This window comes from Staurois parvus, unplaced genomic scaffold (assembly GCF_062004578.1).
Source record: "Staurois parvus isolate SC_StPar_1 unplaced genomic scaffold, SC_StPar_1.0 ptg001004l, whole genome shotgun sequence".
Classification (NCBI taxonomy): domain Eukaryota; kingdom Metazoa; phylum Chordata; class Amphibia; order Anura; family Ranidae; genus Staurois; species Staurois parvus.
The window spans coordinates 465,846-490,859 of NW_028318800.1; the positions used below are offsets into that span (position 1 = coordinate 465,846).

General features: G+C 48.1%; 1 protein-coding gene across 3 annotated transcripts in view; it reads right to left on the minus strand.

Moving 5' to 3' along the window:
* The window catches only part of RGS19 (regulator of G protein signaling 19), a 64,344-nt gene extending 40,146 nt beyond the window's left edge, over window positions 1-24,198 (minus strand). The window contains exon 1 of one of the 3 annotated variants that reach the window (XM_089657480.1): window positions 24,028-24,189. In XM_089657480.1, coding sequence (XP_089513606.1) covers window positions 24,028-24,174 — 147 coding nt within the window. In that variant the 5' untranslated portion in view covers window positions 24,175-24,189. Of the gene's footprint in view, window positions 1-259; window positions 385-24,027 lie in introns of those variants that run through there. The other 2 variants (XM_089657483.1, XM_089657481.1) reach the window with 2 other exon arrangements.
* Window positions 24,199-25,014: the final 816 nt, after the last annotated feature.

Genomic DNA, 25,014 nt, shown 5'->3' on the forward strand with positions numbered 1-25,014 from the left:
CAGTGGAAGAGAGCACACTGGCTGATCAATGGTACAACATCTCTTTTACACAAACCTAAATCTGCTGAGCACCACAAAATTACCAAACGCGGCACACTCGCCTCTGTGCCAAGGTGATCCACACAAGTTTGCCATTTCATCCCTGCGCCCTCCGATCCCAGACACCCACCTGAACAATACACAGACCTCACCACTTCCTCCCTCACAAATACACAGAAAACACAATACATAAACCCACCATCTCATGAGCAATACATACAATGCTGTTTCCTCCCTTTTACATAGGCACAATGCATATTATGCTGGCGCTCCTCGTCAATTGCAAGCTCTTGAGAAAGTTCCTCTGCTCCTTCCTCTAATAAGCAACACGCGCCTGTCACTTCCTGTTCTTTTGGGAACTTTATGGCTCATTCTGCTCCTTTGTCTCCATTTCTTCCTCCTGCAGACTTTATATTTTTTAGTTTTTTGTCAATTCTTCAATTATGTGTCTAGCTATCTTTTTATCCCTCAATCAATCTCTCAATCAAACCCCTTACAATCCGATTGTAGGGTCTACTAATATTAGGTTTAGCAGTACAAAAATGAAAATACCTTAAGCTGATGACAGATAAGGGGGATATGATCTCCATGTATAATACATAAGGGGGGATATGATCACCATGTATAATACATAAGGGGGGATATGATCTCCATGTATAATACATAAGGGGGGATATGATCTCCATGTATAATACATAAGGGGGGATATGATCACCATGTATAATACATAAGGGGGGATATGATCACCATGTATAATACATAAGAGGGGGATATGATCTCCATGTGTAATACATAAGGGGGGATATGATCTCCATGTATAATACATAAGGGGGGATATGATCACCATGTATAATACATAAGGGGGGGATATGATCACCATGTATAATACATAAGGGGGATATGATCTCCATGTATAATACATAAGGGGGGATATGATCTCCATGTATAATACATAAGGGGGGATATGATCTCCATGTATAATACATAAGGGGGGATATGATCACCATGTATAATACATAAGGGGGGATATGATCTCCATGTATAATACATAAGGGGGGATATGATCTCCATGTATAATACATAAGGGGGGGATATGATCACCATGTGTAATACATAAGGGGGGATATGATCTCCATGTATAATACATAAGGGGGGATATGATCTCCATGTATAATACATAAGGGGGGGATATGATCACCATGTATAATACATAAGGGGGGATATGATCTCCATGTATAATACATAAGGGGGGGATATGATCATCATGTATAATACATAAGGGGGGATATGATCTCCATGTATAATACATAAGGGGGGATATGATCACCATGTATAATACATAAGGGGGGGATATGATCACCATGTATAATACATAAGGGGGATATGATCTCCATGTATAATACATAAGGGGGGATATGATCTCCATGTATAATACATAAGGGGGGATATGATCTCCATGTATAATACATAAGGGGGGATATGATCACCATGTATAATACATAAGGGGGGATATGATCTCCATGTATAATACATAAGGGGGGATATGATCTCCATGTATAATACATAAGGGGGGATATGATCACCATGTGTAATACATAAGGGGGGATATGATCTCCATGTATAATACATAAGGGGGGATATGATCTCCATGTATAATACATAAGGGGGGGATATGATCACCATGTATAATACATAAGGGGGGATATGATCTCCATGTATAATACATAAGGGGGGGATATGATCATCATGTATAATACATAAGGGGGGATATGATCTCCATGTATAATACATAAGGGGGGATATGATCACCATGTATAATACATAAGGGGGGATATGATCTCCATGTATAATACATAAGGGGGGGTATGATCTCCATGTATAATACATACCTAGGAATATGATCTCCATGTATAATACATAAGGGGGGATACGATCACCATGTATAATACATAAGGGGGGATATGATCTCCATGTATAATACATAAGGGGGATATGATCTCCATGTATAATACATAAGGGGGGATATGATCTCCATGTATAATACATAAGGGGGGATATGATCTCCATGTATAATACATAAGGGGGATATGATCTCCATGTATAATACATAAGGGGGGGATATGATCTCCATGTATAATACATAAGGGGGGATATGATCTCCATGTATAATACATAAGGGGGGGATATGATCTCCATGTATAATACATAAGGGGGGATATGATCTCCATGTATAATACATAAGGGGGGATATGATCTCCATGTATAATACATACCTAGGAATATGATCTCCATGTATAATACATAAGGGGGGATATGATCTCCATGTATAATACATAAGGGGGGATATGATCTCCATGTATAATACATAAGGGGGGGATATGATCTCCATGTATAATACATAAGGGGGGATATGATCTCCATGTATAATACATACCTAGGAATATGATCTCCATGTATAATACATAAGGGGGGATATGATCTCCATGTATAATACATAAGGGGGGATATGATCTCCATGTATAATACATAAGGGGGGGGTATGATCTCCATGTATAATACATAAGGGGGGGATATGATCTCCATGTATAATACATAAGGGGGATATGATCTCCATGTATAATACATAAGGGGGATATGATCTCCATGTATAATACATAAGGGGGGATATGATCTCCATGTATAATACATAAGGGGGGATATGATCTCCATGTATAATACATAAGGGGGGATATGATCTCCATGTATAATACATAAGGGGGGGGATATGATCTCCATGTATAATACATAAAGGGGGATATGATCTCCATGTATAATACATAGGGGGGATATGATCTCCATGTATAATATATAAGGGGGATATGATCTCCATGTATAATACATAAGGGGGATATGATCACCATGTATAATACATTAGGGGGATATGATCTCCATGTATAATACATAAGGGGGGGATATGATCTCCATGTATAATACATAAGGGGGGGATATGATCACCATGTATAATACATAAGGGGGGGATATGATCACCATGTATAATACATAAGGGGGGGATATGATCTCCATGTATAATACATAAGGGGGGATATGATCTCCATGTATAATACATAAGGGGGGGGATATGATCTCCATGTATAATACATAAGGGGGGGGGATATGATCACCATGTATAATACATAAGGGGGGGATATGATCTCCATGTATAATACATAAGGGGGATATGATCTCCATGTATAATACATAAGGGGGGATATGATCTCCATGTATAATACATAAGGGGGGGATATGATCACCATGTGTAATACATAAGGGGGGATATGATCTCCATGTATAAATACATCAGTGGTTCATATAGTGAACTCGGTGTAGAGCTATTCACCCTGAGGTCATCACAGAGGACAAGGGGGCACTCTTTACGTCTGGAGGAAAAGAGATGTAATCTCCAAATACGGAAAGGTTTCTTCACAGTAAGAGCTGTGAGAATGTGGAATAGACTCCCTCAAGAGTTGGTTCTGGCCAGCTCAGTGGATTGCTTTAAAACAGGTCTGGATTCTTTCTTGGATACACAGAATATAACTGGATATAACATTTATAGGTAAAGTTGATCCAGGGAATATCCGATTGCCTCTCGGGGGATCAGGAAGGAATTTTTCTCGTGCAGGAGCAAATTGGATCATGCTTTGCTGTTTTTTTTGCCTTCCTCTGGATCAACTGTGGGTACAGGATGATTTTTTTTAAGGTTGAACTGGATGGACTTTTGTCTTCTTTCAGCCAGACTATGTACTGTAATTATATATAAGCAGAAAAGATGATTGTGTAGACATCTGAAAGTCCTAGATTGCACCAAGAGCTGTCACTGTATCTCAGTCGCCTGATGGACTGAAGCATCTTATCTCAGTCGCCTGATGGACTGAAGCATCTTCTGCATAGTTTAGACATTCCTTCACTTTACCTTTTGAGAAAAGGGACCCACCAAAAATTTGCCTCCTTGTGTTTCTCTTGGTGGCCTTTTTCTCAACTAACTGATGTAAAATAAATGACAAGGGGGTTGGGAGAGGGATATTTATAGGTACCCATATAATCAAAACCTAAGCAAACTGGCCAGACAAAATGATGAAAAATGTTCCACTTATCCATTCGCCATTTCATACAACCTCATCCAATCAGGATCCTGATACAATTCCACGTCAGCACCATTCTTTTACCAGACCTAACCAAACCCAGAGCAGCAGGAAGAAGATTTCCATCTATCAGCTCTGGGCTCATTGACTGCAGCACATGTTGACAAATTAGGCCAATTATTTTTAAACAATCCTCCCTTAATGTTTACTGGCAGTGAGTCTCAGCGAAAACATTCTGTGTTCCAAAGACACTTTGGGGTTGATTTACTAAACGCAAATATCCTGTGTACTGCGAGTGCAGTAACTCCAAAGCTTAGTAAATTATTATTATTATTATTATTACTACGAGTTTATATAGCGCCAAAGGGTTTGCTCAGCGCTGTACAATAGGGGGGGACAATACATGGCACAGTACAACAAAGACAGACAGCGTACGAGGGGTAAGAGGGCCCTACTCTTACGAGCTTACAATCTAGTAAATGAGGTAAAGCTTCACTTTGCAAAGAATGCCCAATCACATGTAAGGAAAAAAAACAGCTTTTTTGAATACATATGATTGGATGATAGAAATCAACAGAACGTCCCCTCATTTCAGAGCTTCCACTCAGGTCTAGAGCAACTGCATTAGCACAGGATATTTGCCTTTAGTACATCAACCCCACATTATCAGAGCCTATAGATACCCTCCACCCTAAAACTTATTTAACTCTTTTATGACCTGCAATGCATTAACTCACTACAAAGTGCTGAGGTACAGTGTAACAAACTAACTAAGATGGTACAAAGTGCTGAGGTACAGTGTAACAAACTAACTAAGATGGTACAAAGTGCTGAGGTACAGTGTAACAAACTAACTCAGATGGTAAAAGGTGTTGGGGTACAGTGTAACAAACTAACTCAGATGGTACAAGGTGTTGGGGTACAGTGTAACAAACTAACTCAGATGGTACAAAGTGCTGAGGTACAGTGTAAAAAACTAACTCAGATGGTACAAGGTGTTGGGGTGCAGTGTAAAAAATGATCACAGACTCTACAAAGTTTTGTGGTAAAATGTAGCAAATTAACTCAAACTCTAAAAGGTGTTGGGCTATAATGTAGCAAATGAATGCATAAACTACAAGGTGTTGGGGTACAGTGTATCAATTAACTGAGACACTGCAAGATGTTGGGGTACAGTGTATCAATTAACTGAGAAACTACAAGGTGTTGGGGTACAGTGTATCAATTGACGGAAACACTACAAGGTGTTGAGGTTCAATGTATCAATTGAGGGAAACACTACAAGGTATTGGGGTTCAGTGTATCAATTAACTGAGACATTGCAAGATATTGGGGTACAGTGTATCAATTAACTGAGACACTACAAGGTGTTGGGGTACAATGTATCAATTAACTGAGACACTACAAGGTGTTGGGGTAAAGTGTATCAATTGACAGAAACACTAGAAGGTGTTGGGGTTGAGTATCAATTAACCGAGACACTACAAGGTGTTGGGGTACAATGTATCAATTAACTGAGACACTGCAAGATGTTGGGGTACAATGTATCAATTAACTGAGACACTACAAGATATTGGGGTACAGTGTATCAATTAACTGAGACACTACAAGGTGTTGGGGTACAATGTATCAATTAACTGAGACACTACAAGGTGTTGGGGTACAGTGTATCAATTAACTGAGACACTACAAGGTGTTGGGGTACAATGTATCAATTAACTGAGACACTGCAAGATGTTGGGGTACAATGTATCAATTAACTGAGACACTACAAGGTGTTGGGGTACAATGTATCAATTAACTGAGACACTACAAGGTGTTGGGGTACAATGTATCAATTAACTGAGACACTACAAGATGTTGGGGTACAGTGTATGGCAGGCAGGGGCATAGAGTAATAGGTGTTTATGATAAAAGTAGCATTTAGGCAATTGGGCTTTGTGAGGCAATTACAGCCAGAAGACACTATTAGCCTGCTGGGCCATACATGGTTAGAAATCGTTCGAAAAAACGGTTGTATTTGATAAAGATCTGTTGAACATGCATGCGATAACGCTATCATAGTATCAAAATATTTCCCCCAATTGTCGACATATTATCGATTGTTAACAACATAAATGGTACATTTTTTGTTGACCAATACAAATGTTTTTTGGAGCTTTGTGAACCCTCCCACACGCCAACTGTATTTAAAATAAAGATCTTTCTTTTTTGTTGCTTGCACTTCCGGGGGTTACATTTTAAGACGCACATGTGCTGTAGGCTATTTCAAACTGTTTCCAATCAATTCCACTACTAACGTTTAGAAAATCGATCATTTATGCTACAAAAATCCGACATTACAGTTTTTTTTTTTGCCATAAAACTTTGCATCTCGAGAATTGAAATGAGCCCACAAATATTTCGAAAGCCGAACGAACGAGAGTATCGAACGCTTTTCCGAACGACTTTCTAACCATGTATGGCCACCGCAACAGGGTCTTGTTTTGGCTGAACTATCAAGAGATCATCCTGGGGATACTGAGGGGGTTAATATTCTTACAGAAACAAATATATGAAACAGGAAGCCCAGACAGAGAACCAACCGCAGAAAGTGCAACTCCCTCTGCCACAGTCTCTCAAGTGGCACTGTGCAAGCTGTCCGGTGACGTAAAATGCCACTTGACTGCCACAAGGACGGAAGTTGCAGACCCTGCGCACATCCTGAGCAAGGGGGAACTACAAGTCTCAGTGTGGACTGCTCTAAATGGGCGGTGTCACCCTGTGAGGTAGTTACTGCGTCTGCAAGTATTGCGCAAACTGTCAACTCAGCAATCAAATGTGGCATCCAAAACCATCAGCCTTACACCAAATCCTACCCTTTATACCTCACCCCTCACAGCGTCAAAGGATGTTTATTCTAAAGCAGAGGTCTCCAAACTTTCTAAACATAAAGGGCTCTTTTACTGTCCCTCAGACTTTAGGAGGGCCGGACTGGCCATTTGGAGCAGAAAAGGTCCTGATGTCAGTGAGAGGAATGGCGCCCCAACAGTAGTGTCATTGGGAGGAATTCTGTCCCACCATTCGTGTCACTTGGCCCCATTGTTGGTGTAATTGGGAGGAATTGAGCTGTGGTAGAAAAGCCCTGAGCTGTGGTAGAACAGCCATGAGTGGTGGTAGAACAGCCCTGAGCATTGGTAGAACAGCCCTGAGCTGTGGTAGAACAGCCCTGAGTGGTGGTAGAACAGCCCTGAGCGGTGGTAGAACAGCCCTGAGCGGTGGTAGAACAGCCCTGAGCGGTGGTAGAACAGCCATGAGCGGTGGTAGAACAGCCCTGAGCGGTGGTAGAACAGCCCTGAGCGGTGGTAGAACAGCCATGAGCGGTGGTAGAACAGCCATGAGCGGTGGTAGAACAGCCCTGAGCGGTGGTAGAACAGCCCTGAGTGGTGGTAGAACAGCCCTGAGCATTGGTAGAACAGCCCTGAGCGTTGGTAGAAAAGCCATGAGCTGTGGTAGAACAGCCCTGAGCGTTGGTAGAACAGCCATGAGTGGTGGTAGAACAACCCTGAGCTGTGGTAGAACAGACACGAGCGGTGGTAGAACAGCCCTGAGCTGTGGTAGAACAGCCCTGAGCATTGGTAGAACAGCCCTCAGCTGTGGTAGAACAGCCATGAGTGGTGGTAGATTCAGCTAAATACATCTATTACAGCCCAGCATCTCGGCAGGCCCCATTCAATCATTGCCCCCCCCCAATGTGAGACTCGGGGACACACTGGTGTGCTCAAGGACAATCAAAAGTTTCTCAAACTTCCAACCTATCACCAAAATCTATAGTCACTCTTTATGGGGCCAGAAAAACAGGTCTATGGTAAAAAAAAAAAAAGTATTCACGGACGTGTGTGATTGGCCTGAAGGCATGAAACCCTGATAAGATGGCCTGTGGAAGAGAAGAAAGATATTCTGCCCTGTGGCAGAGGTGACTCGTGTGAAGGTGGTATGAATGGAGCAGGTATGAAAAGACAAAATGGGGGAAGTAACACCCCCAACAGGGTGTCTTGACAATGGCCCCATGATGAGGTCAAACATGTCATACTTATCTGCTTTGTGTAATGGTTTTGCACAGAGCAGCCTTGATCCTCATCTTCTTGATGATGCTCCTGGCTCCTCCCCCTTGACAAGTGCCCCAATTGCAAGCTGCTTGCTATGGGGGTATTGGTGTGGGCTTGCTCCTGAGCCCAGCTCCATGCATCCATAAGACACGTAGACCAGCTGCTCTCCTCATTGGCTCACTGGCTGTGATTGACAGCAGCGGGAGCCGATATCTCCCGCTGCTGTGTCTCAGCCAATGGAGACAGAGATCTAGGACAGCCGAGGCTCCCTTGCAGATCACCGGATCGAGAGGGGATTCAGGTAAGTATTATAGGGGGCTGTGGGGGGAGCAGAAGGCAGATTTATTCTATGCATGAAAGTAAAAATCCTTCAGTCTTTACAACCACTTTAAGGAGCTTACAATTTAAGGTCCTTACTTCACATACATACACATATTAGGGCCAATTTAGACAAGAGTCAATTGCCTGCCATTAGGTCTTTGGGTTATGGGAGGAAACCAGATAATCACAGGGGGAACATGCAAACCTCATGCAGATGGTGTCCTGGTCAGAATGGAAGACTCCAGTGCTGCATGGTAGAAGTAGAAATCACTAAGCCATTGTGCTGCCCATATAATGGTGGTAGGCGATAACGAAAAGTCATGACTTAGTAACACCTGGAATCCCTGGGAAGAGAAAAGGATTCAACTCTCAATCTGTATTTCTCAAAAGCACCCTTTATAAAAACAACCCATTTCAGAGTCATAGAGGGAAGGACTATTCCTGCTGTCCATGGCATCCAATGGATTGGTCCTTTCTATATGCCAGGGGATGATAAAAGGAAATCTGGCTGCTGCATCAAAAAAGGTCCCTTATTTCTTTCCCTCTTTATGAGGCAAGTTGTCCGTTCTGAAATCCAGGTGACAAAACCTGACCATGCCGAAAAGACAAGCCAGGCACTAGTCTACACTCTAGATCAGGGTTTCTCAACCAGGATTCCGTGGAACCCTAGGGTTCCTCCAGAGGTTGCATGGGGTTCCTGGATCAATGAGTAATTTTTGCCTCTCAGGTAAGTTCCCACTGACACCATTGATCTTTTTAGCTATCTGTAAGGGGGTAATTCTTCCCAATGACCACAAGTGTAAGGACCATTCTTCCCAATGACCACAAGTGGAAGGAGCATTCTTCCCAATGACCACAAGTGTAAGGAGCATTCTTCCCAATGACCACAAGTGTAAGGAGCATTCTTCCCAATGACCACAAGTGGAAGGAGCATTCTTCCCAATGACCACAAGTGTAAGGAGCATTCTTCTTAATGACCACAAGTGTAAGGAGCATTCTTCCCAATGACCACAAGTGTAAGGAGCATTCTTCCCAATGACCACAAGTGTAAGGAGCATTCTTCCCAATGACCACAAGTGCAAGGAGCATTCTTCTCAACGATGACAAGTGTAAGGAGCATTCTTCCCAATGACCACAAGTGTAAGGAGCATTCTTCCCAATGACCACAAGTGTAAGGAGCATTCTTCCCAATGACCACAAGTGCAAGGAGCATTCTTCTCAACGATGACAAGTGTAAGGAGCATTCTTCCCAATGACCACATGTGGAAGGAGCATTCTTCCCAATGACCACAAGTGTAAGGAGCATTCTTCCCAATGACCACATGTGGAAGGAGCATTCTTCCCAATGACCACAAGTGTAAGGAACATTCTTCCCAATGACCACAAGTGTAAGGAGCATTCTTCCCAATGATGACAAGTGTAAGGAGCATTCTTCCCACTGACCACAAGTGTAAGGAGCATTCTTCCCAATGACCACATGTGGAAGGAGCATTCTTCCCAATGATGACAAGTGTAAGGAACATTCTTCCCAATGACCACAAGTGTAAGGAGCATTCTTCCCAATGACCACATGTCTAAGGAGCATTCTTCCCAATGACCACATGTCTAAGGAGCATTCTTCCCAATGACCACAAGTGTAAGGACCATTCTTCCCAATGACCACAAGTGTAAGGAGCATTCTTCCTAATGACCACAAGTGTAAGGGGCATTCTTCCCAATGACCACATGTCTAAGGAGCATTCTTCCCAATGACCACATGTGTAAGGAGCATTCTTCCCAATGACCACATGTCTAAGGAGCATTCTTCCCAATGACCACAAGTGTAAGGAGCATTCATCCCAATGACCACAAGTGTAAGGAGCATTCATCCCAATGACCACATGTCTAAGGAGCATTCTTCCCAATGACCATCACACTATTGTATCATGAATTGTAGATAAAGCCATTTTTAGCAGGGGTTCCCTGAGACCGGACAGTTATGTCAAAGGTTCCTCTGTGTTGAAAAGGTTGAGAAAGGCTGCTCTAGATGTAAAAGAGACGCCTCTAATATTAGTCTCTTCGATGGGCAAAGAATGGCATTGCCAACTTCCTTCTGAAAATGCCAACTTATCGTAATACAGATCCATGACTTTAGCACTCTTGGATTCACAGGCCTTAAACGAGCAAGCAACCAGTGAAGTCCAATTGCATATTTGTTCTAGGTCTGTGACTCAGGAAGTATCACAGACATCAGGTCATTTCAGCCACACAAGTGGCATTTTCAGAAAGAGAGCAATAGCAGACCCCATATATATTTCAGGTACAGGTCTCCATTCAGTTGCTGCCAAACTAGCTGCAGACAAGGCCAGTGCTTGTGATCACACTGAAAAAATAACATTAATGGTCCAGTTCACTTCTAGTTTAATCACATTTCTGTCAATCAAGCCCCGATGAAGGGGGTGCTCTTGGACCTCAGAACCACGTTGGCAACTTTTTTGAATTGTCACCCTGACATATCAGAATAAAGTTGTATCTGGACCCCTTAGCGGTGGCGTGGTGCTTCACAGGATGGGAGAAGGTTTATTCACAGATTGGAAACACGATGTCTGATCATTTAAAGTGTGCTGTATGCTGCTGTGTACCTTCCAACAACCAGGAGGACCCCGGATGCCCAACCTGTGGTCTAGAAGCTGCATGCAGCCCTTTGGCTCTTTTTGTGTGGCCTTGGGGGCCCATGCAGATGCAAATCTATGTTTCCCTATTGCCTGTTATAGTTCTAGCAGCCTCATTTAATATATCTCCAGTCTACGACTGTCTCCTGAAACATTTCCCCAGTCTCCAACAACTTTTCTAGCAAGTCCACTGTCTCCGACAGTCTCCTACAGCTTATGTGCGATCTCTGACCACTTCTTGTATCATGTCTGCAAACTCTGACAATCTTTTGTATCATGTCTGCAGTCTCTGAGCACCTCTTGTATCATGTCTGCAGTCTCTGACCATCTCTTGTATCATGTCTATGTCTACACTCTCTGACCATTTCTTGTATCATGTCTACACTCTCTGACCATCTCCTGTATCATGTCTGCAGTCTCTGACCATCTCCTGTATCATGTCTGCAGTCTCTGACCATCTCCTGTATAATGTCTGCAGTCTCTGACCATCTCCTGTATCATGTCTGCAGTCTCTGACCATCTCCTGTATCATGTCTGCAGTCTCTGACCATCTCCTGTATAATGTCTGCAGTCTCTGACCATCTCCTGTATAATGTCTGCAGTCTCTGACCATCTCCTGTATAATGTCTGCAGTCTCTGACCATCTCTTGCATCATGTCTGCAGTCTCTGACCATGTTTTGTATCATGTCTGCAGTCTCTGACCATGTTTTGTATCATGTCTGCAGTCTCTGACCATGTTTTGTATCATGTCTGCAGTCTCTGACCATGTTTTGTATCATGTCTGCAGTCTCTGACCATGTCTTGTATCATGTCTGCAGTCTTTGACCATGTCTTGTATCATGCCCCCATTCTCTGATTACCTCTTGTATCAAGTGTGCAGTCTCTGACCATCTCTTGTATCATGCCTCCAGTCTCTGATTACCTCTTGTATCAAGTGTGCAGTCTCTGACCATCTCTTGTATCATGTTTGCAGTCTCTGACCATGTCTTGTATCATGCCCCCAGTCTCTGATTACCTCTTGTATCAAGTGTGCAGTCTCTGACCATCTCTTGTATCATGCCCCCAGTCTCTGATTACCTCTTGTATAAAGTGTGCAGTCTCTGACCATCTCTTTTAACGTGTCTCCAGTCTATGATCATCTCTTGTATCAAGCCTCCAGTCTGACCATCTCTTGTATCATGTCCGCAGTCTCTGGTCATCTCTTGTATCATGTCCACAGTCTCTGGCCATCTCTTGTATCATGTCTGCAGTCTCTGGTCATCTCTTGTATCATGTCCACAGTCTCTAGCCATCTCTTGTATCATGTCTGCAGTCTCTGGTCATCTCTTGTATCATGTACGCAGTCTCTGACCATCTCTTGTATCATGTCCACAGTCCCTGACCATCTGTTGTATCATGCCTGCAGTCTCTGGCCATCTCTTGTATCATATACGCAGTCTCTGACCATCTGTTGTATCATGTCCGCAGTCCCTGACCATCTCTTTTATCTTGTATGACCATCTCTTGTACTTTGCCTGCAGTCTATGAGCATCTCCTGTATTACGGTCACAGTCTCTGACCATCTCTTGTATCATGTCCATAATCTTTCACTAAATCCTGTTGCATGTCTGACGTCCCTGATAATTAATATTCACTGAATTTTAAGTGCAGCCCTTTGGTGATATCGGGGGCCGCACTTGGGACCCTCAATATTAAGAGAGCTGACCACCACTGGGGCACACAAACTCTATTTAGAACATAAAGGCACTCAGCAGGGTGAATACATGCTTTCAGCACTGGAACCTTGATCCTAATATTTCTATGATTATACTGGTCTGTTTTGGTTTCCATCCCATAAGCCATGTATAGACAACTATACAAGGGCAGATCAAATGTTTTACCAGACAGTCCAATCACCATACTGTTTTGCAAACACCTACACAGCCAGGTCACTGTCCATGCAAAACCGTCTTTTGTATGACTGCCATAGGTTAGATTGTAAGCTCCTTTGGGGAGCCAGATCCCGGTGGCCTACAAAGTGCTGTGGAGTCTGTCAGCGATCTAAACGAGTAACATAAATCTGAGCACGGATCAAACATCAATCCTTCACGGAGGCTCCAGTGGCGGGTCTGCCAGATCACACAGTGCATTGACAAAAGCATTTTACTGTATACACAACAAGGCAGGGGACAATGAAATGCTTCATCTTATATTGCCGTTTGGGCATCCCTGCCTCTGTCTTCAGAAATCCCGATGGACAGACATGGCACTCGAAAGCTTACACAGAGCTTCCCCCTCAGAGAAAGGGAGATTGCTACACACATGCAATGACATGCACAGGGGAAAAATACACACCACATGAGGATTGCTAAACTACAGACATATGTAAAGAGGAAAGAAAAATACTGTGTGTGTACAGATCTGTATATACATTTGTATTCTTTGAAAACATTTCGAAGAGTCAACCTCAGTCTCCCATTCAGTCATTTAATCATGTATCACTACAAATACACTCACTTGCTACAATTAGTAACTATGTTACAAACACATCATTCCAGGTGTGGCAAAGTGGGGTTTTTTTTGGGGGGGGGGGGAAGGTTGGCACCCTGATTAACCCTTTGCAGACAGAAGTCATGTACAGGGTTACAAAATAAATGTGGCCTTGTCATATTTACAAAAGAAAAAAATACGAGAGCTGCCCTGCTCAAGTTGCCCTGGAGGGCATGAAAAATAAAATGTGGCCCATCCATACCCGCTAGGCCTTTGGATCAGGTCCAGTTGGAGTTAGGGGATGAATGGATGACATGGAAAGGCTCTGTTATTTCTCAGTTCCTGTTGCCCAAGGGGCCTGGTAAGGGGTACTGTGTACTAGGAAGCCCCCCATCCCTATGTACAGGGGCATATTTGCCACAAGGCAAACAAGGCATTTGCCTAGGGTGGCATTTTTCAGGGGGGCAGCAGCATTTTTCAGGGGGCAACGGCATTTTTCAGGAGGGCAGCAGCGTTTTTCAGGGGGCAATGGCATTTTTCAGGGGGACAGAGCCGCCCTCGAAAGAAAGGATGGAAGAAAGGACACACGCAGTATGGGGATCAGGTGGGATCTAAGAGAGGCTGCGGGCTGCTTAATGGTGTATGCAGAGCCCGAGTCTTGTTCCCGGGGATGTCCGGAGCTGTGAAGGTGGGTATCTTCTCTCTAGCCGGGGGGGGGATTGCCAGTGTATGGGGGGCGGTGGTAGTGGAAAGCTGTCTTGGGTGGGGTGTTGTTGGTCAATGTCAGGCTCTTATTGTGGGGGAGGGGGTGTTTGCCAGTGTCAGGGTCTCTCCGTGGGGGGGGGGGGGGGGGAGTTGAGTTTGTGTTGCCTAGGGCAGCATGCAACCTAAATACACCATTGTCTATGTTTAATGCTGCACCTATTACTATGCACTCTGCCCCCCACCCTATGCAATCACATCCAAGTAGTAGCGAGGCCCACTTTGTATAAGACTGCACTTCTTTAGTATGCCACCTACTCCATTTTTTTGCTCTGGGACCCCCATTCTCTAAAACATATCTTTTGGGGTGGGGTATGCTATGGTATAAGTGTACGGGTGGTATGGGATCCAGATGCAGACGGGGCTCTGGTACCTAGGGAGAAGGTAGACGTACTATTGAACTGGGTTACGGAATAGTATATGGAAGGGGGTGATTGCTACAAGGGGGTACAGCACCTGTAGAAGCAGATAGCTTTGTGGCGTTCAAGCATACAGAAGTTTTGTGACAGGGGTATGGTATGGTGCTTGCAACCAAAAAAAGGGTGCAGTGCTATAGTGGATAGGGGTCCTAATACCAGAAAAGTGGTGGAATTGGTAATTGTATTGTAGAGGGTGTCCGAATATTGAGAAGAGCTCCAGGACTCGAGGCGACAGTGTTGAGCTGTGGCAGAGAATAGTATATGGTATATAAGGTGATGCCCTAGTACTATAAGGAGATAATGGAGTAGTATTAGAGAAGAGAAGGAATAGAAATATTATATAATGCAGTATTTGGAAGAGTGGGGCCACCATACCTGGAGAAGATGAGGAAACAGTAGAGGTAAGGGTGGGGGTACTGTATGCTGCAGTGTTATAGAGATTGGGTACTATAAGAGAAGGTACTATGGGGTGGGGGAAGGGTAAGAAGAAAGGGTATGCAGTGTTCTAGGGAGCGGGGCTCCTCAGTACTACTAGTGAGCAGAATGGGATGGGGCCAAGTACTAAGTAAAGGGGTAGAATTGAGCAGGGCTGCCCAGGACAGAGGTGCAGTGTTCTACATAGCGGGGCTTCCCATGTACTATGAGGTGGTTTGGGGATTAGGTTGGGTACACAGTAATGGGATGCAGGGTTATACACAATGGGGCTCCAGTACTATGAGGGGGCAATGTTTCCAGCAAAAGGGGTGTAGTATTTTTAAAAAGTGGGGTCCCCCAGTAAAAGAAGGAAGTATGGTACATAGTAAAGGAGTGCAGCGTTATACAAATTGGGTCTTCCCAGTACTAGGAGGAGGGGGTGCATAAGGTGGGAGCAGGGTGCATAGTAGGCAGAGGATTAAGAAGGAGATTAAAGGGGAATATAATCAACATATATAAATATATGTGTTCCCTATAGTGAACCTAGGGTTAAGTTATTCACTTTAAGGTCGTTACAGAGGACAAGGGGGCACTCTTTACGTCTGGAGGAAAAGAGTTTAGTCTCCAAATACGGAAAGGTTTCTTCACAGTACAGCGGTGAAAATGTGGAATAGACTCCCTCAGGAGTTGGTTCTGGCCAGCTCAACAGATTGATTTAAAAAAGTCCTGGATTCTTTCCTAGATACACAGAATATAACTGGATACTAACACTCATAGGTAAAGTTGATCCAGGGAATATCCGATTGCCTCATGAAAGATCAGGAAGGATTTTTTTTTCCCCATTGGAACAAACTGGATCATGCTTTATTGGGGTATTTTGCTTTATTCTGGATAAACTGTGGGTATATGAATGTGTATATAGGGGTTTTCTGTGTGTGGAATTTTTTTATGTTGGTTGGACTGGATGGACGAGTGTCTTTTTTTTCAACTAGATTACCTATGTAACTATGTTATCTATGGGAATGGTGGGGGCTCCTTGGTACAATCAGGGTGCATTGTTATGCAGAGTAGATCAGTATGGGGTGAGGGCAGGGTAAGTAGTGAGGAGTACACTCCTTATACAATCTGGGGTGGGGGCAGGGTGAAAAGTGAGTGGTTTAGTACAGGGTGGGGATTTTATGGAGTGGAGAAGTAGGCAGTGGGGATAGGGTGAACAGTGAGGGGTGCAGTGCTCTATAGGGTGGGGTGCAGGGTAGTACAGGGCGATAAGTGAGGAGTGCAGGGTAGTACAGGGTGATAAGTTTGAGGATGAGTGATGCAGGGTAGTATAGGGTGATCAGTGTGGGGTGAGGGGTGCAGGGTAGTACAGGGTGATCAGTGTGGGGTGCAAGGTAACACAGAGTGATCAGCAGGGGGTGCAGGTTAGCACAGGGTGATAAATGTGGGGTGCAGGCTAGTACAGAGTGATCAGGAAGGAATGAGGGGTGCAGGGTAGTACAGGGTGAGCAGTGTGGGGTGAAGGGTGCAGAGTAGTAAAAGGTGATCAGTGTGGGGTGAGGGGTGCAGGGTAGTACAGGGTGATCAGTGTGTGGTGCAGGGTAGTACAGGGTGATCAGTGTGGTGTGAAGGGTAGTGCAGAGTGATCAGGGAGGAATGAAGGGTGCAGGGTAGTACAGGGTGATCAATGTGGGGTGCAAGGTAGTACAGAGTGATCAGGGAGGAATGAGGGGTACAGGGTAATACAGGGTGATCAGTGTGGGGTGCAGGGTAGTACAGGGTGATCAGTGTGGGGTGCAGGGTAGTACAGGGTGATCAGGGAGGAATGAGGGGTGCAGGGTAATACAAGGTGATCAGTGAGGGGTGCAGGGTACTACAGGGCAATCAGTGAGGAGTGAGGGGTGCAGGGTGATCAATGTGGGGTGCAGGGTGATCAGTGTGAGGTTTTGGGTAGTAGAGGGTGATCAGTGTTGGGTACAGAGTACTACAGGGTGATCAGTGAGGGGTGAAGTGTGCAGAGTAGTACAGGGTGATCAGTGTGGCATGAAGGGTGCAGGGAAGCGCAGGATGATTAGTGTAGGGAGAAGGGTGCAGGGTAGTACAGGGTGATCAGTAAGGAGTGAGGTGTGCAGGGTAGTACAGGGTGATAAGTGTGGGGTGAGGGGTGCAGGGTAGTCAGTGAGGGTAGTACAGGGTGATCAGTGAGGGCTGCAGGGAAGTACAAGGTGATCAGTGTGGGGTAGTGCAGGGTGATCAGTAAAGGGCAGTAGAGGGTGATCAGTGTGGAGTGAGGGGCAGTAGAGGGTGATCAGTGTGGGGTGAGGGGTAGTAGAGGGTGATCAGTGTGGGGTGAGGGGTAGTAGAGGGTGAGCAATGTAGGGTGAGGGGTAGTAGAAGATGATCAGTGTGGGGTGCTGGTTAGTGCAGGGTGATCAGTAAGGGGTGAGGGGTAGTAGAGGGTGATCAGTGTAGGGTGAGGGGTAGTAGAGGGTGATCAGTGTGGGGTGCAGGTTAGTTCAGGTTGATCAGTGTGGGGTGAGGGGTAGTAGGGGGTGATCAGTGTGGGGTTGTAGAGTGTGATCCGTGTAGGGTGAGGGGTAGTGCACGGTGATCAGTGTGGGGTGAGGGGTAGTAGAGGGTGATCATTGCGGGGTGAGGGGTAGTAGAGGGTGATCAGTGTGGGGTGAGGGGTAGTAGAGGGTGATCAGTGTAGGATGAGGGGTAGTAGAGGGTGATCAGTGTAGGATGAGGGGTAGTAGAGGGTGATCAGTGTGGGGTGAGGGGTAGTAGAGGGTGATCATTGTGGGGTGAGGGGTAGTAGAGGGTGATCAGTGTGGGGTGAGGGGTAGTAGAGGGTGATCAGTGTGGGGTGAGGGGTAGTAGAGGGTGATCAGTGTGGGGTGAGGGGTAGTAGAGGGTGATCAGTGTGGGGTGAGGGGTAGTAGAGGGTGATCAGTGTGGGGTAGTAGAGGGTGATCCGTGTAGGGTGAGGGGTAGTGCAGGGTGATCAGTGTGGGGTGGGAGGTAGTAGAAAATAATTAGTAATTAGGAGAGGGTGATCAGTGTGGGGTGAGGGGTAGTAGAGGGTGGACAGTGTGAAGTGAGGGATAGTAGAGGGTGGACAGTGTGGGGTAGTAGAGGGTGGACAGTGTGGGGTGAGGGGTAGTAGAGGGTGGACAGTGTAGGGTGAGGGCTAGTAGAGGGTGGACAGTGTGGGGTGACGGGTAGTACAGGGTGGGGTGAGGGGTAGTGCAGAGTGATCAGTGTGGGGTGAGGGGTAGTAGAGGGTGATCAGTGTGGGGTGGGGGGTAGTGCAGAGTGATCAGTGTGAGGTGAGGGGCAGTAGAGGATGATCAGTGTGGGGTGAGGGGTAGTAGAAAAGGAGATCAGTGTAGGGTGAGGGGTAGTAGAGGGTAATCAGTGTGGGGTGAGGGGCAATAGAGTGTGATCAGTGTGAGGTGAGGGGTAATAGAGGGTGATCAGTGTGGGGGGGGGGGGGAGTAGAGAGTGATCAGTGTGGAGTGTGGGTAGTGCAGGGTGATCAGTGTGGGGTGTAGGGTACTGCAGGGTAATCAGTGTGGGGTGAGGGGTAATAAAGAACAATCAGTGTGGGGTGAGGGGTAATAGAGGGTGATCAGTGTAGGGTGAGAGGTAGTAGAGGGTGATCAGTGTAGGGTGAGGGGTAGTAGAGGGTGATCAGTGTGGGGTGAGGTGTAGTAGAGGGTGATCAGTGTAGGGTGAGGGGTAGTAGAGGGTGATCAGTGTGGGGTGAGGGGTAATAGAGGGTGATCAGTGTAGGGTGAGGGGTAGTAGAGGGTGATCAGTGTAGGGTGAGGGGTAGTAGAGGGTGATCAGTGTGGGGTGAGGGGTAATAGAGGGTGATCAGTGTAGGGTGAGGGGTAGTAGAGGGTGATCAGTGTGGGGTTAGAGGTAGTAGAGAGTGATCAGTGAGGGGTGAGGTGTAGTAGAGGGTGATCAGTGTGGGGTGAGGGGTAGTAAAGGGTGATCAGTGTGGGCTGAGATGTAGTAGAGGGTGATCAGTGTGGGGTCAGGGGTAGTAGAGGGTGATCAGTGTAGGGTCAGGGGTAGTAGAGGGTGGTCAGTGTAGGGTGAGGGGTAGTAGAGGGTGATCAGTGTGGGGTGAGGTGTAGTAGAGGGTGATCAGTGTGGGGTGAGGGGTAGTAAAGGGTGATCAGTGTGGGCTGAGATGTAGTAGAGGGTGATCAGTGTGGGGTCAGGGGTAGTAGAGGGTGATCAGTGTGGGGTCAGGGGTAGTAGAGGGTGATCAGTGTGGGGTCAGGGGTAGTAGAGGGTGATCAGTGTGGGGTGAGGGGTAGTGCAGGGTGATCAGTGTAGGGTGAGGGGTAATAGAGGGTGATCAATGGTGTGGGGTGAGGGGTAGTAGAGGGTGATCAGTGTGGGGTGAGGGGTAGTTTAGGGTGATCAGTGCGGGTTGAGGGGTAGTAGAGGGTGATCAGTGAGGGGTAGTAGAGAGTGATCAGTGTGGGTTGAGGGGTAGTTTAGGGTGATCAGTGTGGGGTGAGGGGTAGTAGAGGGTGATCAGTGTGGGGTAGTTTAGGGTAATCAGTGTGGGGTAGTGTAGGGTGATCAGTGTGGAGTGAGGGGTAGTGCAGGGTGATCAGTGTGGGGTGAGGGGTAGTAGAGTGTGATCAGTGTGGGGTGAGGGGTAGTAGAGGGTGAGCAGTGTGGGGTAGTGTAGGGTGATCAGTGTGGGGTGAGGGGTAGTAGAGGGTGAGCAGTGTGGGGTGAGGGGTAGTGCAGGGTGCTCAGTGCGGGTTGAGGGGTAGTGCAGGGTGATCAGTGTGGGATGAGGGGTAGTAGAGGGTGATCAGTGTGGGGTAGTAGAGGGTGATCAGTGTGGGGTGAGGGGTAGTAGAGGGTGATCAGTGTGGGGTCAGGGGTAGTAGAGGGTGATCAGTGTGGGGTGAGGGGTAGTGCAGGGTGATCAGTGTAGGGTGAGGGGTAATAGAGGGTGATCAATGGTGTGGGGTGAGGGGTAGTAGAGGGTGATCAGTGTGGGGTGAGGGGTAGTTTAGGGTGATCAGTGCGGGTTGAGGGGTAGTAGAGGGTGATCAGTTAGGGGTAGTAGAGAGTGATCAGTGTGGGTTGAGGGGTAGTTTAGGGTGATCAGTGTGGGGTGAGGGGTAGTAGAGGGTGATCAGTGTGGGGTAGTTTAGGGTAATTAGTGTGGTGTAGGGTGATCAGTGTGGGGTGAGGGGTAGTAGAGGGTGATCAGTGTGGAGTGAGGGGTAGTGCAGGGTGATCAGTGTGGGGTGAGGGGTAGTAGAGTGTGATCAGTGTGGGGTGAGGGGTAGTAGAGGGTGAGCAGTGTGGGGTGAGGGGTAGTAGAGGGTGAGCAGTGTGGGTTAGTGTAGGGTGATCAGTGTGGGGTGAGGGGTAGTAGAGGGTGAGCAGTGTGGGGTGAGGGGTAGTGCAGGGTGATCAGTGTGGGGTGAGGGGTAGTGCAATGTGCTCAGTGCGGGTTGAGGGGTAGTAGAGGGTGATCAGTGTGGGATGAGGGGTAGTAGAGGGTGATCAGTGTGGGGTAGTAGAGGGTGATCAGTGTGGGGAGAGGGGTAGTAGAGGGTGATCAGTGTGGGGTGAGGGGTAGTAGAGGGTGATCAGTGTGGGGTGAGGGGTAGTAGAGGGTGAGCAGTGTGGGGAGAGGGGTAGTAGAGGGTGATCAGTGTGGGATGAGGGGTAGTAGAGGGTGATCAGTGGGTTGAGGGGTAGTAGAGGGTGATCAGTGTGGGGTGAGGGGTAGTAGAGGGTGATCAGTGTGGGGTGAGGGGTAGTAGAGGGTGATCAGTGTGGGGTGAGGGGTAGTAGAGGGTGATCAGTGTGGGGTGAGGGGTAGTAGAGGGTGAGCAGTGTGGGGTGAGGGGTAGTAGAGGGTGAGCAGTGTGGGGTGAGGGGTAGTAGAGGGTGAGCAGTGTGGGGTGAGGGGTAGTGCAGGGTGATCAGTGTGGGGTGAGGGGTAGTGCAGGGTGATCAGTGTGGGGCGAGGGGTAGTAGAGGGTGATCAGTGTGGGTTGAGGGGCAGTAGAGGGTGATCAGTGTGGGGCGAGGGGCAGTAGAGGGTGATCAGTGTGGGGCGAGGGGCAGTAGAGGGTGATCAGTGTGGGGTGAGGGGCAGTAGAGGGTGATCAGTGTGGGGTGAGGGGCAGTAGAGGGTGATCAGTGTGGGGTGAGGGGCAGTAGAGGGTGATCAGTGTGGGGCGAGGGGCAGTAGAGGGTGATCAGTGTGGGGCGAGGGGCAGTAGAGGGTGATCAGTGTGGGGTGAGGGGCAGTAGAGGGTGATCAGTGTGGGGTGAGGGGCAGTAGAGGGTGATCAGTGTGAGGTGAGGGGCAGTAGAGGGTGATCAGTGTGGGGTAGTAGAGGGTGATCAGTGTGGGGTAGTAGAGGGTGATCAGTGTGGGGTGAAGGGCAGTAGAGGGTGATCAGTATGGGGTGAGGGGCAGTAGAGGGTGATCAGTGTGAGGCAGTAGAGGGTGATCAGTGTGAGGCAGCAGAGGGTGATCAGTGTGGGGTAGTAGAGGGTGATCAGTGTTGGGTGAGGGGTAGTAGAGGGTGATCAGTGTGGGGTGAGGGGTAGTAGAGGGTGATCAGTGTGGGGTAGTAGAGGGTAATCAGTGTGGAGTGCGGGGCAGTAGAGGGTGATCAGTATGGGGTGAGGGGCAGTAGAGGGTGATCAGTGTGGGGCAGTAGAGGGTGATCAGTGTGGGGTGAGGGGTAGTAGAGGGTGATCAGTGTGGGGTAGTAGAGGGTGATCAGTGTGGGGTAGTAGAGGGTGATCAGTGTGGGGTAGTAGAGGGTGATCAGTGTGGAGTGCGGGGTAGTAGAGGGTGATCAGTGTGGGGTAGTACAGGGTGATCAGTGTGGGGTGAGGGGTAGTAGAGGGTGATCAGTGTGGGGTGAGGGGTAGTAGAGGGTGATCAGTGTGGGGTGAGGGGTAGTAGAGGGTGATCAGTGTGGGGTAGTAGAGGGTGATCAGTGTGGGGTAGTAGAGGGTGATCAGTGTGGGGTGAGGGGTAGTAGAGGGTGATCAGTGTGGGGTGAGGGGTAGTAGAGGGTGATCAGTGTGGGGTGAGGGGTAGTAGAGGGTGATCAGTGTGGGGTGAGGGGTAGCAGAGGGTGATCAGTGTGGGGTGAGGGGTAGTAGAGGGTGATCAGTGTGGGGTAGCAGAGGGTGATCAGTGTGGAGTGCGGGGTAGTAGAGGGTGATCAGTGTGGGGTGAGGGGTAGTAGAGGGTGATCAGTGTGGGGTAGTAGAGGGTGATCAGTGTGGGGTGAGGGGTAGTAGAGGGTGATCAGTGTGGGGTAGTAGAGGGTGATCAGTGTGGGGTAGTAGAGGGTGATCAGTGTGGGGTGAGGGGTAGTAGAGGGTGATCAGTGTGGGGTAGTAGAGGGTGATCAGTGTGGGGTGAGGGGTAGTAGAGGGTGATCAGTGTGGGGTGAGGGGTAGTAGAGGGTGATCAGTGTGGGGTGAGGGGTAGTAGAGGGTGATCAGTGTGGGGTAGTAGAGGGTGATCAGTGTGGGGTAGTAGAGGGTGATCAGTGTGGGGTGAGGGGTAGTAGAGGGTGATCAGTGTGGGGTGAGGGGTAGCAGAGGGTGATCAGTGTGGGGTGAGGGGTAGTAGAGGGTGATCAGTGTGGGGTAGCAGAGGGTGATCAGTGTGGAGTGCGGGGTAGTAGAGGGTGATCAGTGTGGGGTGAGGGGTAGTAGAGGGTGATCAGTGTGGGGTAGTAGAGGGTGATCAGTGTGGGGTGAGGGGTAGTAGAGGGTGATCAGTGTGGGGTAGTAGAGGGTGATCAGTGTGGGGTAGTAGAGGGTGATCAGTGTGGGGTGAGGGGTAGTAGAGGGTGATCAGTGTGGGGTAGTAGAGGGTGATCAGTGTGGGGTAGTAGAGGGTGATCAGTGTGGGGTGAGGGGTAGTAGAGGGTGATCAGTGTGGGGTAGTAGAGGGTGATCAGTGTGGGGTGAGGGGTAGTAGAGGGTGATCAGTGTGGGGTGAGGGGTAGTAGAGGGTGATCAGTGTGGGGTGAGGGGTAGTAGAGGGTGATCAGTGTGGGGTAGTAGAGGGTGATCAGTGTGGGGTAGTAGAGGGTGATCAGTGTGGGGTGAGGGGTAGTAGAGGGTGATCAGTGTGGGGTGAGGGGTAGCAGAGGGTGATCAGTGTGGGGTGAGGGGTAGTAGAGGGTGATCAGTGTGGGGTAGCAGAGGGTGATCAGTGTGGAGTGCGGGGTAGTAGAGGGTGATCAGTGTGGGGTGAGGGGTAGTAGAGGGTGATCAGTGTGGGGTAGTAGAGGGTGATCAGTGTGGGGTGAGGGGTAGTAGAGGGTGATCAGTGTGGGGTAGTAGAGGGTGATCAGTGTGGGGTAGTAGAGGGTGATCAGTGTGGGGTGAGGGGTAGTAGAGGGTGATCAGTGTGGGGTAGTAGAGGGTGATCAGTGTGGGGTGAGGGGTAGTAGAGGGTGATCAGTGTGGGGTGAGGGGTAGTAGAGGGTGATCAGTGTGGGGTAGTAGAGGGTGATCAGAGTAGGGTGAGGGGTAGATGGGAGGTGCAGGAAGAGGAGAAGACTCAGGCACAGGGTGGGGGGAGGAGTGGAGGGCAGAGGAGAGTGTCGGGGGAGCCCGGACAGCCGGGGACGGTCGGAGGGAGCCGGGATCAGAGCCCTCATTACTGATCAGAGCCGGGCAGGGAGGGGGGCGGCTGGTACTCACGATTTGGGCAGCAGAGGAGCCCGGTCTCTTCCTGAAGCACATCCGCTTGGCTGGGAGGTGAGCCGGCACCGGGAGGGAGGGACCCGGGGACCGGGACACACGGGAGGGACCCGGGGACACAGACACAGCCAGCACCGCACTGCGCATGCGCCCCGCCCCCCATTCACTTCCGATCTGCTGCTGCTGCTCCACGTCAGTCACCGAGAGCCGGGCACAGTACCGATCACCGGGATCTGCCGTACACCGCACCGACCGGGAGCACCGAGACACCGCACCGCCGTCCCCGGCCCACCGATCTCCCCGCAACTCCATCCACCGATCCCCACTCACTGCACTGTCATACTGACACCCGGCACTACTTCACCCCTCCACACCCGGCACTACTTCACCCCTCCACACACTACTACACCCCTCCATGGACTACTTCACCCCTCCACACCCGGCACTACTTCACCCCTCCACACACTACTACACCCCTCCATGGACTACTTCACCCCTCCACACTCGGTACTACTTCACCCCTCCAAACCTGGAACTACTTCACCCCTCCACACACTACTATCCCTTTCTGCACCTGGCCTTACTACACTCCTCCACACCCGACACTACTACACCCCTCTGCTCCTGGCACTACTACACCCCTCCACACAATCGTACTCCCCTCCGAAATTGCACTACTACACCCCTCCACATACTACTACACCCTTCCGCACGCTGCACCACTACACCCCTTTGTACACTCACTACTACCCCCCCTACACTGCAGTAATCCACTCTTCCACACACTGCACCACTACACCCCTTCACCCACCACACTACTACACCCCTCCATACACTGTACTATTACACCTCTGTGTACACTACTACTAGCCCTCCCCCTCCAGAAACTACACTACTACATCCATTCAAATACTACAAACCTCCATACACTACTACACCCCATCCATACACTGTACTAATATACCCCTATATACACTCTCCATACAC